The 17,203-nt window shown below is 34.4% G+C and overlaps 1 protein-coding gene across 1 annotated transcript in view; it reads right to left on the reverse strand.

Moving 5' to 3' along the window:
- Nucleotides 1-17,203, reverse strand: part of sog (short gastrulation) — an 87,939-nt gene that overhangs the window by 11,675 nt on the left and 59,061 nt on the right. Inside the window, exons 4-7 of the mRNA XM_068777286.1 lie at nt 1,253-1,327; nt 917-1,179; nt 677-810; nt 265-538 (exon numbers count right to left, since the gene is read on the reverse strand). Coding sequence (XP_068633387.1) covers nt 265-538; nt 677-810; nt 917-1,179; nt 1,253-1,327 — 746 coding nt within the window. The remainder of the gene's footprint in view (nt 1-264; nt 539-676; nt 811-916; nt 1,180-1,252; nt 1,328-17,203) is intronic.

Raw genomic sequence — 17,203 nt, forward strand, 5'->3', positions numbered from 1 at the left:
AGAACTGAACCTTAAGAAATTATGCATTAACCTTAAGAAAATATATTTTAATGAAAATATTGTATAGGTATAAGTTGTTTCTCTGGTCACAGAGCAACTCTTCTTTGTCTCTATTTATTTCTTCTTTCGTAAATAACTTGTCTTATAAGTAATGAAGTAATTTTATTTAGTTCAGTGTTGTGTAAAAAATAATATTGTTATAATTCTAAAACATCTTAAGAAATAATCATAAGTCATACAACATCGCGAAAGTACCATGCATACCTCGTCAATGATAGTTTGATTCCGTTCCGGTAAAGTAAGTAAAACCCTGACGGTCTGGTCTTTAGCGGCTAGCGTGAATATGCCGTTGTAGATAATAGCCAAATGCAAACTTGGAGCCGCACCCGCTGCTCCAGTGACGATGGCCGTGCCTCCCCACCAGCCTCCTTCTTGGCCCGGAGCCCGGTAATCATCACAGGCACCGTTGCCAATAATTGCAGGCGGGTGTTCCGGCTCTAGAAGTGACGTAAACATCTCTGTAGATAGCGCTGGATATCTGCAAAACAGATATGATTTATCTTAATAAAAATTATATATTAAATATTAATCTATTTTAGTTAAAACGAAACGAAAGATCTACGAAGTAACTTGAGAGCAAAAGGAAATATACGTATGTTGCGTTGCTAAAACAAACCTATTAATTCGGCCACTTAAAGCTTTGTCCATGGAATTATTGCGTTCGTCGCCCCAAATCAAGGCCACATAAAGAGATCCATCTCTCAATAAACGCTTATATTCCCTTGGTACTCGGCGCCAAACACCGCACAGCTGCAAAAAACAATCACTTGATGAATTGTATAAAAAGAACTTAACGAAACCGTACACCGGCGCCATTGTGCCAAATGACATTTTAATTACGATGCTCTTAATGTACCTTATCGGTTTTTTCCTCATACGTTGCATGAATACCAGGAGATCTTTTTAAAGGATGTTCGAGCAGCATTCTTCCGCCTCGGTCGAGAAACGAAAGAGAACGAGGTTGCGTCACTATTGAAGGGCCCAGCAGCACCGACCAGTACAAGTGGCGGCGGCGGAATGTGAAGCGAGCCGTGGCTATCCCGGGGGCAACTGGCACGCCTGTCATATCATCGCGCCTTATACAAAGCGGCGACCGCCCCGTCAGCAGAGCTCCAAAATCTATAACGCACGACAAATCACGTATTACGACTCGCTTATCGACATTAATTACAAATAAGGGAAACGCTCTTACGTTTCATGCTCAGCTCTTCCTCGTCGCCGCCAGTAATGACGACGGTGGGGCTGTCCTCTTGCACAATATCTGGTGCTGCAACAATCAATTGATTCTTTATAATTAAATTAAATACAAGTACATCAAAAGTACAAACGCCGCGTGCCTCTCTGCAATGAACTAAAGGTAATAAATTAAGGCGTGCATGTGCCGATGTCAAGTAGAAATATCTAAAGCGAAGGGAATAAATAGAACAAGGCACAGGCAATTTCACATGGTTATAAATAGGTATATCAACACTTTCTCCGCACTTGGCTGTATGTTATAAAAACATGTCGCTGGATCAATTGATGATATGACGTCGGCGAGGCGGTTCGCAAGACCTCCCCGACCCCACCGTTCGGGTTGATTGGATCAAGTGTTATTCAATCGTAACAGGATCGGCGTCTAGACGGCGACGGTAGAATTTGTGTTTTGCATAGCTTTCTTGTTGGATTTGCTCTCGACGAAAATAGAGAGAGCGGTGACATTTTGCGCGGCGCTTTCAAAGCTCTTATCGCCACTTATTGACTATTATCCCTTTGCCTCGTTATGCTGTACATTTTAAAAGCGTGAGTTTTAGTATATTCTCGTAAATTTCACGTTCATATTTAGTATTCTATTTTCAAGTTCCAATTTATCGAGACAAATTGAGCCGATTTAAAATGAAATAGGAAAATTGCCTTTCCAAAATTACATCAGGTTAAATTTCAGAGCCACTTCAGTATCACTAATGGTTTAGTAACACATAAACGTTAGATAATATGAGCTAGCATCGTAAACAGTGTCACGCGCCGGACCGCAAATCATAGATATTTAAAACGTGACGGTAACGGTGATATGAGATTATCTATTGAGGCACAAACTTTTAAACAAGTCCATGTATAGTAACCTCAGTAAACTGTGTGATGAGCGGACCTGTTTACACTTTGCTGAGGAAGATTGTGATCAAGTGCGGCCGGCGCCGACATTCATATTTCAATCTGTAAATTCATTTAATGCATGAGACAGCCCTAAATTTATTGGCAAATGGCGCCAATGCGGCGACTAGTTGGCCTAGGGTATTTGCAAATGGAATATATAGCGAAGGTCCAATAAATAAACTTCATTACAAATATTTCTTAATGAAGCAAATGCCATACGAGCTTAGAATATTTAATCCTACTTAATATATCACTAGATACATTAAACTCAAGGTCAATTGTCGAATGCGATGTTTTTAACATAATTTGATCTTTTTAAGAAAAACTTTATTATGTTCATATTATGTACATATCTATTACGATAAAACAAGTATTTTAATTATCACACATAAATTGTTACTAATGCTTGTTCGATATTGTATAAAAGTTGCGTTAAAGATTTTTTTTTCTTTACTTCGCTATGAGTCCTTTCGATTTTCGTAAGATATTTATCATGTTTGTATTTATAGCTACGTTAAGATTTATTGATTAATTTTAAACAATAGTTGTATTATCTCCGCTGTATATAGACGGCAGAGACACCTTGGACTCCGTCTGGCTCCACCTGGCAGACACACATCATCATAATCATTTCAGCCATAGAATGTCGACTATTGGATATAGGCCTCTCGTGCAGACTTTCAATAGGACCAGTTGAGAGCGGCCGTGCATACCAAGTGTTAACGTGCGCAATCCAACACACACTTAAGACACTTCTCCGACAAACCAAAAGCTTTTCTTAGTGCTCGATTAATGTCGCTTTGTGTCAATTTAAATTTTTCGAAAGCAACGTTTAACATGGGTACGTGACGTGATTAAATGCGGCTAACATCATTCTCAGTCTAGTCTCGACCTAAAATCTTTAGACCTCTCAAACGCGGCGAGTTTTCCAATCGAATGATGTAACCGGGCGCCGATGTGACGACTACGTGCCCGATTGATACCGTGAATACGCCGCGTACTCTAGCATCAATAATTCATGTAAGCGATATAGTGTAACAAAAACCTTACAACCGTAACGTACAATATTCCAAGAGGCACTTATTAATCGCAATCATAGATAATTGATTTAAAATATTAAGCCACTAGTGCTCTTCTGTGGGTGCGCACCGAAAAGTCATTTGGCCGTAAATTAGCGTTACCAGCGATGTACCAGTTAACACTAATGTCGCGACAGTTAACGGTCGACCGAACATAAAGTATCGCGGAATCGGAGCGCGTTCCACCTAAACAAAAGTAACAGAACGATAAATGGCGCCAGCCTCGCTTTGATGTAACCACTAAGTTTCTTGGTTTTATCGGCAAATTAGCCGAAGCGTCGTACTCGGCGAGTAATACGCGATGTGAGACATCGAGAAATACTCAAGCTAAATAGGTATATCGTATTCCAACATGCTGTTTTTATATTCATTTACCGAGCTCCATGCATATTCATAACTTTAAAGGGAGCATTAGGTTAAATAGATAAAGTTTTGTGTAAACAACTATTATGTATAAGAAATGCAATAAAAATGCAATTTAACGAGACGCTCGTGCTATGTCAGACATAAGAGTAATAATTTGAAAGACCGCTACTTGTCTTGAGAATACTAAATCAATGCTACAACAACCAGAAGATAGAGATAGTAAATCCGTTTTTTCTTGCCATTTTTACATAAATTCAAAGTATATTTAGACATTTGTATAGTATTTAAATATAAAGTTGTAGCTATCTAAGCTTTCTACCAACGTTACGACATCACTGTCAATGTATGAGTGAAACAAATGGGGTAGGATAATTAACTCAGTTGCTAATGACGGTCTGTCCCCGCTTTCTCTTATTTTAACTAACAAATTGTTCGCAATGCAAATCTTTGTTGACAAGTTTTAAAAAAACTTACGGGACTCTACAATAAATCTATTTTGCTGTTATGTCTAAGAATTTCATAGTGACTCACAAATTATGTGAATGCAAAAAGATTTTAACGCAAAACTATCATAAATATCAAATTACACAATTTTTTTTAAAAATAGTCCTCTATGAAATTATTCTTATCTATTTTGGACGTGATTGTACCTACCACATGTTTACGTGCAATATTTATGTTATGAAATAAAATTCTTAACGAGTATGGATCACGAAGATATCTCGGTAATTTTACTAAATGAAATATAGGAGGAAAGAATATTATTTGTCTACTTTATACAGAGGCATTACTCGTTTAACACACATGGTTAACATTGCGCACGAAGACAATTCATTTTTGCTAATCTGTATTTAAGCAATGCTCTTTGATATGATAATGAAAAAAAGTTTTTCATTCTCCACAAATAACATCTCGAACAGAACGCTTACGCGATTGATGGCCTGCTCATTAAAATGTGTTGCAGTTCAGATTTTTGTAATTCTACATAGTCAACGATATTTTATCTGCACTCGTCATTTTCGTATGGTGTTAGTAATTAACCAACTAATTGTATTAGGTATGGCGCGCTGAAATTGAAACACAGTAACGAATATACGTAGCTGCCTTGAGGAACGGCAAGCGCACCATAGGACGTCCACCTACATGGTAGACAGACGACATTGTTAAAGTCATTAGAAGATGCTAAAAGTCGCCCACATACGGTCCCACTGGAAATCCATGGGGAGACTTATATCGAGCCGTGGACATTCTATGGCCAAAATCCTGAAAGCTGTTGGGACCTTAAGGTTCTAGAATGCAGGTCACGGATCGCCTAGGCTAACGATATTCAACTCACAAGGTCGGCTAATGACCTTGTTAAAATCTCCAGAACACGCTGGACGCAGGTCGCTTCCAACCAGTCTCATCTATGGGGAAGCCCATGTCGAATGGTGAACTTCCTACTTGTTATGATGATGTTGATCATGATAATATCCCTTTCAGTAAGAGGCCATCGTGTACGTTTATTTCTATCATTATAATATTCAGTGATACCTTGACCTCGACGGTACAGTGAGTAAAAATGAATTTACCGAAAGTATTTCAGTATGACGCCGTGACGGGTGACGTAACCCACCTAAGACAGGACAGGCGCTGTTGACTGAATACCTCGCGCTGTCACCTCGTGTCATTTAGAGATCTAAAGGTGCTTGTCAAGTGTTGTGTGTATGCCAGGAAGTTCAAATTTTTATAATATAAAAATATTTCGTTCGGAAACGTCAGCGCTTAAATTAGATACATCTGCCACACACATTATATACATTCGTGATTTTTTAAAGATATTTTTAAATTGTTATTCAGTAGAGCTGGCAACAATCAATAAAGCTGCTCAGGCGCTAATAAAATACTCGACCTAATTAATGGTTAACCTACTTGCGGTTCAAACAAACTCGAGATAACATTGATACCATTGTTTTATTTTGTTTGCTAGTCTGTTATCTGAATCAAAAACCGAAGAGAATCTATAAAGGCTTCATGACCTAATAATAATAATAATATTCTCATCATACTGCTACATAATAACATAATGCAGTGTTAGTAAAACAAAGTTAATAATTACTCCATGAAATAATGTTTTAGATTAAACAATAAAATATGATTAAAATTAAAAGATAGACCCTTTATAATAAATATATAAGTAGGATGAATCTAAAGGTAACATTTCTGATTTCCTAAGAAACAATAGAAGTTTAAAGTAATTTGTTAAGTAAAGTTGAACTGATGATGAGTATATGAACATAATAAACCATCGGTGATCAGACAAAAACAGGATATTATAACGTAAGAAATTTCATTTCTTTTTCCTCAATCTTTTTGAGACTCTCTCTGTATGTACGTGTAGTTATATAACAGCAATAATTTAAAAGTCACTTATAATGTTACTGCAGATTGACAGTTTATATCGAATTAGCACCGGTTGGATTAATTAATGGCTATGCAACGACGCGACAGGCTGCTATACTTCTCGACAATGGCAGTATTGCGAATTCATGAAGCGTGGAGCGACGTGGTCGTAGCCGGCGCTGCACTAATTTATAGGTTATATTTGTAATGATTGTGACAAAGATTGTTTATGGCACGAGGCGCGGTCTCATTGTTATCGATGGGCACTCGCGGCGTGCCCACGTTCGCACATACGGCCGCATAACTGTCGCGCTATGAAAATGCAGCGAGCGTTGGCTTCGTTTCAATGTCCATTTCCATAAAATATAATTCCATCTCGGCGCTCGCGACACTCTCGATGTTAATACGGCCCCTCGATCGTTGCGCATGCATAACATCAATTGCAAGGCGCGACGTTATAAAACGAAAAATGTGTCTCAGTTAAATTCAGAACAAAAAATCAAACGACCCACGCAATTACATGCGCTCCCGCCATGTTTGTGCAGAGTCAAACTGCGCGAATTTCTCTGGAAACTAAAATGGTGTAGTTACGTGATTTGGAAATAACTTACAACGCCGGACCGGCGCGTTCACGCCCGCAAGAGCCATGTACGGCGGCGCCCGACGAGCCATTGTACCGCCGGCGTATTTCTGCGGCGGCCTATGCACCGCCCTATACGGCAACCGTTTATCCAAAAAAGTAGAACAACAAACTGCGTTCGAGCTGTTTACAAGACGTGCAACACTTCGGTCGCATTGTCCTGAGGTGAAACGCTTGCGATTTGCATTTTAAACATACCGCCGGTCGCACGCAACGCACCCCGGCAATGGGCCCTCGCCTTGGGACTGCAGCCGTAAATTTCTCTTACAACGACCTACGTTTATCATCAAGCATCATACACGAGTACATATTTAAAATAATGTATATGTTAATGTAATAATTATTTACAAAACTATAACAAAGCATTTATACATACATTATCATATATCAACAGAAAAAATAAAACAATAAGGAATTCTTTTCCTCAAGAATGACTACTGTTTTTAAGACAGCGCAAATTACTTCCTGTTATCTTACCTATACTGTGCCACTAGTTAATAACTCATTAACTCATGGTTGGAGATAACAAGGTGTGAAAGAATATTACAAACAAATGCCTCTTTAAGTCCTCTTTGTCGTGTTTTGAGTAAGCAAGCATCGAATTATGTTTAATCTTTTATCTATACTCTGTTATGCTTTATTTTCTTCTCAAATCGCGTGTCAATTCTTTGCTAAATAAAAGTTAACATTGATACTATATCATAGTTTTGCACTAAATTTAGTTTTGGAGTAAATGAATTCTAACTATCCTGAAATAATTAAATAATGAAATAAATAAAATGTTTTTTGACACTATTTGACAGTTTTATTAATATTTTATCCAATGAAGAATATATTAGCTATCATTTTTTTTTAAATTGACAAAAGATACGTCCTTACTTTCTTAAAGGTTTATTTCAGCTAGTCAATCGGCTACGACTTTCAAATCAATTATCTATTTGTTCTAATTTGTCAAAGAGCACGACTGAACTATTTGACAACGACAAATCACTATTTTCACAAAATTAATATTATTGTTAGAATATCATACAGCGGAAAGTTTTCTTCTGTGTAGCAGGAAAACGTTTCCGTTAGGTTGGTAATGTCGGCCTGTTAGACACGATTGAAAATATTTTAAAAAATAATGGGGGCCGACAACCGCAGATCTCTGAGAATTAGGGACATAGATAACGCAAACTAATCGAATGTAATCTACGCTGAATATACTCATTCACACTACTGATATTATGAAATACTAATTACCTTCACTATTTAAGTTTTAGACAGACCATGTGAGTGTAATGTGGACCCACGTGAAAGAACTGTAAATTGTTTTAGGTGCCACTGTTCGTAGTTAGCTAGAAACATAAAAATGTTTAAAAAATTATGATTTGTCCTTAGCATTTGGCACATAGATAATGTATATGTTACAGCTTACACCGATCAATGTTTCTTTAGATAGAATATTCGATTGATATTCATCTTTGTTAGTTCTTTGGCCTTAAAAGGTTCTGCTTAATTATTTACTTCTTTGAATGGAGAAACAATTTTGTTATTAAATATTCTCGTTTTCTTCATGTTCGTTTAAATGTTTAGAAGTGTACATCAAAGACAAATTGAAGAAAAGTTTTATTGAGTAGTTGCGTGATTTCTACGTAATCAATGATTGCATAAAAGCAATGTAACAATCATTTATAAAATACAATAAAAAAATTTATTAAGATGATTTCAAAATCACTAGAGTAATAAAAATTGCAATAAATATACATGGGTGTTTTTCCGTTGCAGAAATCATTATGTTTAAATAGATATTGAATTCGTAATTGATTGCAATAATCGTTTAACATCGAGCGCACTTCTTTGTAAAAGATGTTTCTTGTTGATTTTTATATTACGGTATAATGTTGATCATGTTGTTTATTAATAGTAAAATGATTAATAATCCAATTCAATAGACAGTCCATAAAATTCGTACACTGAAGCTTATTCTAATACCGATCCGCCTCCTGATCCCGTCAACTAGTTGTCTTCGATTGTGTTTTGTTACTTGATGCCTTTATCATAATAGTTATTTCAGCCGCAGGACATTCGCCTCTGCTAGTTTTATTGTCAATTTCAGCCCCAGCCTGTCTCACCTTTTCACCGTTTCGGACTTCACATTATGGGTCTTTTTGCTTCTACTTTCCCAGTTCACTAAAAAGCGCCCTTACATGTTGCTTCTAATACATATACGTTTCAACCTAACTGGAATCAGGTATAAAATTTATAAAACTAAGTAATTGTTCCGTCTTTTTTTGTGGAAGTTATTTTTTTTTTCAATATTATTACCTGTACATACATTTATTTACCCGGCATTATGGCGTCTAAGAAAGTTGCAGGCAACTAGTAGTATCTAGATAATAATCATGTAACAGACCGGGAGAATATAGACAAATTCTAAAAAACAGATTTTACTACGCAAGAAGCAGAAATTATGTTTCCTTCGGTATCTTTGGTCATCAATTATGGTCATAAAAGTTAATAATAGGTAATTAAATTGATAACATCTTCAATTATTCTTCCTTTATGAATCTAACATCAGTAGAAAAAGGAGGACCTCAAGGTGAATAGACGACTTTGCCAAGGTTGTCAGAAGACGCTGGATGCACACTCCTTAAAATCGGTTATTTTAGAAATCTATTGGAGAGACCTGTGTCCAGCAGAGGATACCTCACGGCTATAATAATGATGATTATGATGATAAATCCCATTATTCGCGTTGGCTCATCTAAAAGGAGTAACATTATCCTAAAAATAAATTCGTATTCTTCGCCAAAAATCTAGTATCCTCGAATTCAGTCTTTGTTATTTTGATTAAATTCATTGTACTGTTGATATTTAACGTCTTGCCATAATTGAATTGTAAACCAAAGTGCAGACGTGCAATATGCGAAAGAACGTATCCACAATTGAATTGTTTGACTCACGAATTACATTAATGGATACGAACAAACACAGGCCGACGATTGTTTAATAAATCATGGTCGAACACTTCGACAAAAATGTCGACAGTTGATCTCCTACTTGGAAAAGGTCACGTGAGATTAAAAACGCCGCTCCTAACAATGTATTCAAATCCCATTCAACTGCCACTATTCATCCATATATAAACTTGGCAACATTTTTTAATATACATCCAATGCGATATTTGAATCATTTTCTAAAGTATCAAGCGTGGCCTTGATTTTGTTATCTTTTAAATATCAAACGCTCACGCTTAGAATAATAGAGATCAATGTAGGAAGATAGGGCATGAACGGTGTCCCTTGTGAGCGGAAACGGGCCATGTGGCGCCCGGGCTTCGGCGCCAGTCTTCGACCATGAAACGTGAGATATCAAAGGTTGGAGTTCTTGATCCTTGACCTCCATTCTAAACGAACTTTTCTGCTAGCACGAATATAAATAGAATAAACTCACAGCGCTTTAACAAACCTCATTTACATTGAAGTGTATGACAATATATATACCATGATCACAAACGATGCTAATATTCTAAAATAAATATCTAAGACAAAAGTTAAATTAAGACAAAATAAACAAAAACATTAAAAAAATAACTTTCTTGATAAAGAAAAAACAAAAAACTGCTGGCAACAGCTAACAATGTTGCTGTGACAACATCAGCTTATATATTGCTTAAACTGTGAAATGACTGTTCAAGAGTACAACTAAGTATAAGTACCATATTTACTAGATAAATAAATAAATATTTAGTAAACATTGAAATTTCCTACTAAAGCTTCCAGTATCTTTTGTGTTCTTAAAGTTTTATAAGTTCTTTTTACAACTAAGTACTTGACATGTGAAAACTGAAAGATCTTAATGTTCTAAACACATTATAAAAACAATACACTTTATATCTCATTCAAGCGAAATAATATTTTTTACGTCACAAATCGTCATATACTTGGCACAAACATAACCTCATGGTTTCATACTCGACTTCAAAGCTAATTGATTTCAATCGAGTAAAAGTTGCATAACAATATTTCACGCAATATCTTTCTGATACTAGCGCATGATATCACCGAAGTGATAGGTATCGCGAAACTAAAATCGAATCTAGATAATGAGCGGACTTCTTTTTACGGGTAGCGAAAAAACAGAAACAGTTTTTTTTCTATGAAATTACTATAAATTCTAAGATTTAATTATAAAATAATTTTTCATTTGCTATATTTTTTGTCTTAACCTTATAAAGTTAACCTAAACATTATTTTAGTCAATTAACCGATACTAAACTCAGTACATGTCTACATGACAATAATATTTGGAATATGCTATGTAAAAGCGACATTTCTTAAATCTCACTAAACTCACAAATCTATTGATTGTTACATAATTTTTTTTATATTTACATAGTTTTAACATATCTTTTTAATGTGGTGATCTTACTGAAGCGTGTCTTAAGAAAATAATCGTGACAGAACAAACTCTTTGCTAACGTTTAAAAGTAATTTATGGAAGTAAAATTTAAATTTATGACACTTAGACATTTAAAATACTCTCCTGAGTAAATATAGCGATATGTTATTTTATTTTTCCGTATTAATCATACAATATTAAAATTAAAAAGGTCTGATTATATTTTTAAGCTTATTAGATTCGTGGTTTAGAACAAAATAAATCATATATTTTGTTACATGCCTAACATAGAAAATACGACAATTCGTAAAACCTTTATTAAATAATTTAAGTGAAATTAAAACAAAATTAATAATTATAATAATAAAAAATATCTAAACAAATTACATATATAATTACAATATTTTTTACGATAAGTGGTAATTTTTTAACAAATTTATTTGAACCATTATGCACAACACGATGTTTATGAAATTCTATTGCCAATAAATTGATTAAAATTAATGGTAAATTTCGCAGCATCGGATAAATTGGTTTTCAATAACTAAAGCCGGTATCAAAGCTTATGTACGCGAACCAAAGAGCATGGGTCAAGCGTGCGGGCAAGACGACGTTGATAACCATACATATTAATTGTATGCATTAGTTATTACTGGACGCGGTACTCGAAGTCATCGTTTTGTTGAAATTAATCTCTCATAAAATTCAATAATATTCAATGCTTTTCAACGAGTAGACTTACATAATCATGCTAATAAAATATCCCATGCAATATCCTTAACTAATCTGCATTCCCGACTAAAAACTTAACCATATTTTTTCATTAAATAATTAAAGTCCCAATAGTATGTCAACTTTCGAGTGTAGTCTCATAAAGAGTGTGTAGCATAAAAAAAATTCCATTTACAAAACTTGCAAACACATTCTTACAACAGTCAAGAGTTTCTTAATCACTTTGTTATATTAATATTTGTTAAAAAAACAACAACCAATGTGGAAATATTTTTCTCCGTCATCTAAAAACTAATAAAGATAATATTATACTAATATCAAGATAATGTATTTAACAGCAATATTGGCTTTGGTTCTGTATATTATACGTACATGTATTATACATATATATTCTATATAACGACTATATGTAAATTAAGTCTTAATTACATAATAAAATTTGAATACGCTTTTTGTTACGTATATAGTTATTACGTTATTTATTATTTATGAAACAATTGATTGTATAAGGGTAACCATTGTATACCATACATTCATTGGCATCAAGTTAATTATGTATATATTTAAATATATAGATAAAATTTATTTCGAGTGAACATGATAAACTACGCCTTCCAACTATTTATTTTTGTAAAGTGAAACTTTTTCACGTCTACATTGTTTGTAAAAAAAATTAAAAACTTTTCATGCTTTACTCTGGAACTTCGTTAAATAAATCATCTATCTGATTTATGATTTGGTATGTTTTTCCTGTGTCATACGAATATAGATAAGGATATACACCTTATCATCAATGCAGTTGCTGTACTTGTTATGTAATACGGTACACGTTTTTCATGCAGTATCACCTTTCCTACACTAAAGGAATTTTTAAAATCGTTTCATTGCCTTCAAGCGAGTCTTAATGTAAGTTTACGACACTGATGTAGATAAAGGCCACTCTTCAAAGATTTCACTTAACTGATAAACATCCATATCTGATTAGGTGAAATCAATGTACGATGACACTTGATAATAATAATCGAGATGCTGGAAGATATTTTGTTGCGATTATACGACCGTATTGACTGTCCTTTCTCGTCATTGCTTGCTAAGCCTGGGAAGTTACTGGCTAACCGATTAATTTTTACCCTCTATATTATGATTATTCATTAAATTCTTTATTTATAACTTAATTTTTAAGCAACAGCTTTATCTATAAAACTTAGCTTATTTTATTAACAAAACACATTAAATGTATTAATCTTATTATTAAGAAATCATCAATGGCGTTGTTAATCGTCCTGAACTTAAATTGTTAATAAATAGTAGTAAAAGTATAATTTCGAAACAAAGTATCAAAGAAATATGAAGTAGCGATTGTTGAAAATAAATCTGTCAGCGTAGGTTACCTATTGAACATCGAATCTGAATACAGACGCAATCAAAACGTGCAGAAGAATATGGCTCATATCTCCTTCTTACAAAGTATAATTATTATTAATTACGTGCTCGACTGTACTAATGTTTATAAATTTCACTCAATACGTCGTCGCACTAACGTTTTTCGATAAACACATACGCCGTCGGCACCGTCTAGCTTCCCATTAATGCTAAACGTTACAAATTTGAACAGCCCGTTACGTCAGAATGTACGTCTTTTACCGCTGCGGGAGATTGGTTTTAAATGTAATTAATTATAATGTACGAATGTCGTTAATATTATTGCAATAATGGTTGTTTTATTACATTTAATATATTTTGCAGATTCATTGGAAATAAGTAGCAAGCTGTTAAATCTATTGTTTCATAGTACAACCATCTTAATGATCATAAGCATGAAGCATATATATTTATGCTACGTAGATATCAGCTAAAAATGGGTTTTATAAAATTCTACCCGCATGGGGAGGTTTAGGTGTTGTTGATTAAAAAATTGCATATTGAAATAAATAAGAAAGAAATAAGTTAAAAATTATCAAGTATAGATTTTATGACTGTAATACACATATGCGGGCTTCGCGAACTGGGCAGAAGATAGTTACAGATAAAGAATTCGGAAGTATGCATATACATACAAAAAATATGTTCTCTTCTTCCACTTCATGGGCATAAGATATTGGATACCAATTGATAATTATAGACGCAGTTGTCGTACAAGAACCTGTGGATTATCTACAGTACTTTACCTTTTGTAACAGTACTACCGAGAACAATGTCGTCTTTATTTACAAATTTCACAAAGACGATATATTCCGAGCACGCGGGAGTGCGCTCATGAATTTTTACAATATTAAAAGGACCGTTTGCGAACCGTATCCTCAATTTGCATTCATGCGGCCGCTAAGATGCAGAAAACAGCGTCCACACACGAGCGATGATCATAAAATTACATATGAACGAGTAACCGCCGGCGCCACACTTCTATGAACAATGAAATGGTATGGAAATGGCGCCAAACACTAAATCATAGCCCGAGCACGCTCGGAGCATAAAAGTGTAAATGCGTAGAAACCAACAACACGGCTTCGCTATTGGCCGATCACATTCTATAACTTAAAACAATTAATAATTCTGTTTTTCGCACTATTGTCCTGTATTTTGGTATTATTATCATCATCAATTTAGGTTTATATGTTTCATTTTTATTACACAATCATAAGGTTCAGAGGCTTGAAATTCGGTAGAAGTATTTCTTATTCCGAGTGTTCAGCTAAGATCAGATTTTACGAAATTCACACAAAGAGTTTTGAGGAGTTCATGTTCGCGAAAAGGGCGGAGGATAGCCAATATATGATTTTATTTTTAATTAAAACTAAAAAGCATTCGAAATTATTTCCTTTGTAAATTTAGTATAAAGCAACAAGAAATAATTAGACATATTGAAATTCTAGTTCTGTAACATCTATGATATTCCACATATCTATGGAGGGATATACCTTAATCGCCACGCTTGGCAGGTTGTATGGCGATCACAGTGTTAAATCGTCGTACACGGAGGACGCTACGGTCTCTGCATGCTCTGCGCATAATTAATGCACATAGTGTAAATTATATAAGACTGTATCTTGAAAATCGAATCCGCTACCTACGATCGCAAATCTCAGACCTCCACTGGACTACTACTGCTTGCTGATTCCATAACTACCTCCAGTTATTATTAACGGCAACACATAACTAAAATATATCTTTAAACAATTTAAATTAAATACTACATTAAAAATATTTATTTAGCATCATTAGTCTTGACAAGTGGTCATGTCCCATATGACCCGACGTCATATTTCAGTCTCATTATTACATTTAAATGGTCGGGATAGCATCTCTAAGTGCAGCAGATTTAACGCAATAAAATTCTACAAGCTTCTAAACTCCTTTTATTAACTGGCAAGTGCAACGGCTCAAACGACTCCGTACTAAATCGGTAACATTCCACTAAAGCACAGTCAGACATTAAAACTACACCAGCGGATAAAACACTTATGCAATTCCATTTAAAAATATACAATAAATATTTTCATTTTGTTTTAAATATTCCTCGGAACGTATTCGAAATGTCGTCAAACATCAATTTACCACCTGTCTGATATTTTAACACGGCGCGAACTGAATTACGGATTTTAAAATATTTACAAAAAACGTCAATCTAACTTATATCTCGTCTGCTAACCACGTAATTCATTTAACCGAGACTAAGATCAAAATCATTTTATATTATATACATAATCTTTTATATAAAAATTAAAAAGCTTCTAGAAACATCTGGATTTCAAAATAATTTAAATTTAAAATTAGATACTCATCAGTCTGTTACTGAATATTTAAAATATCATAACCGCTCGCTTCGTTATTAGTCTTTTTTATTTCTTAGTTAAAAACAGAAAGGAATGAGTTACATTATGACATTTATTACCATAGAGATCGTACTAGAGCTAATAAGGGTTTATACAACAGTAACCGTGCATAACAAATTTTTATCGACTACTTGTCTATAAAGACAGTAGGTAATTTAATTTAATTGATTTAGCATTCTTTGAAACTGTAAATGTTTATTTTAAAAACATACAATAATTTAGTAAACAAAAGGTGTAATTACATCAATGAAATCGATAACCAAATTATAAATAAATTTAGGAATAATATAATTAGGTGTCTCTCCGTACGGATTGTTTGCGATCAGTGTAAAAATTACTTTTGCGGTAAAAGGAAGGACAAGCCGTATCAATGTGTACTAACGTGTAATGAGATAAAAGTGGCATTGACAACACTCGAAACTTCCTTTTAAATTTTCCTAGAGACAAAAAACAGGGTACAGCGGCGCGACGGCCGCAGTATGTGCCACGTTCTCACCAAATTTGCTTAGAACGGCGGCACGACCGGCGCCAGTCTACTTTCCAAATAGCCTTCGCGTCTCGCCTGTGACCTTTTACGCACGCGTACTGCCTTATGGGCCGCTGATCTACTCCTAGCTCGCAGCCACCAATGCGTGATAAGCCTAATAGACGCCCGGCATAAACATGCCATAATACTGCCATTAGCGCTCTTGCGTTGTTATTAAATAGAACAGTTATATTAAGAACTTGATAGTAATACTATATCAAATTTAATACGTACTAAGCAAAAGATAACGATAAAGGTTCGTCGACATGTACGCTGCTTACTTCATTAATTACGTTTGTAATTTAACGTACCGCCTTTAAGAGATTTTGTTATGCGTGTTTAGGTCAAGGAGAAATAAATACTCCTTCCCGGTTTTTTCCCGTAATAAATACCTAAATCAAAATTATTACCTATTTAAAAATTCTACAATTTTTAAATTTCAAATCAAAGCACTAAAATGGCTGCTTAAATTTAATTACCCATGTGTATCTATACCGTAATATAATAAATATTTTAATGATAATACGAATCGTCAACGTCTTACAATTTTAAAATTCTTAAACTCTTATGCCTGTTCGTAAAACTTAATTCACAATTAAAACTGATCGCTTCAAATTGCCGAATATCATAGAAATTAGTTTTAATATTTAGAAGTGTAACTATAAACATACTTTGATTTTTAAAGACGACCTTCAAAAATTAAAGTGTATTTACAATTTTAGTAGTTAAATTTTTTAATTTGGTTTTAATGTATATTACCCTCCTGCTTTGAGTGTGAACGGGTCCTAAAGAGTCGTATAACCGCGTGATAAATGAAAACGCTCGCGTGCGTAATTTCAGCCGTGCTGATAGATAACCGCCCGCAGGCGTTGCACCGGCATCATACTATACGAAATGAAATCAATTGCTGCAACATGCCCACATTACTAGGCGCATTTACGACGCCTGTCCACACACTTTGTCGTATGTTATTATTACTTCAAGTAACTTCACGTTTGTACATAAACATTTTAATTTTTCTATTTGTTTGTTATTGACAATGTTTAACAGGTGTATCAAAAACAATAAA

Source organism: Battus philenor, unplaced genomic scaffold, assembly GCF_028537555.1.
Source record: "Battus philenor isolate CCGP_79_NKW_IND1 unplaced genomic scaffold, ilBatPhil1.0.hap1 SCAF_13, whole genome shotgun sequence".
In the NCBI taxonomy this organism is placed as follows: domain Eukaryota; kingdom Metazoa; phylum Arthropoda; class Insecta; order Lepidoptera; family Papilionidae; genus Battus; species Battus philenor.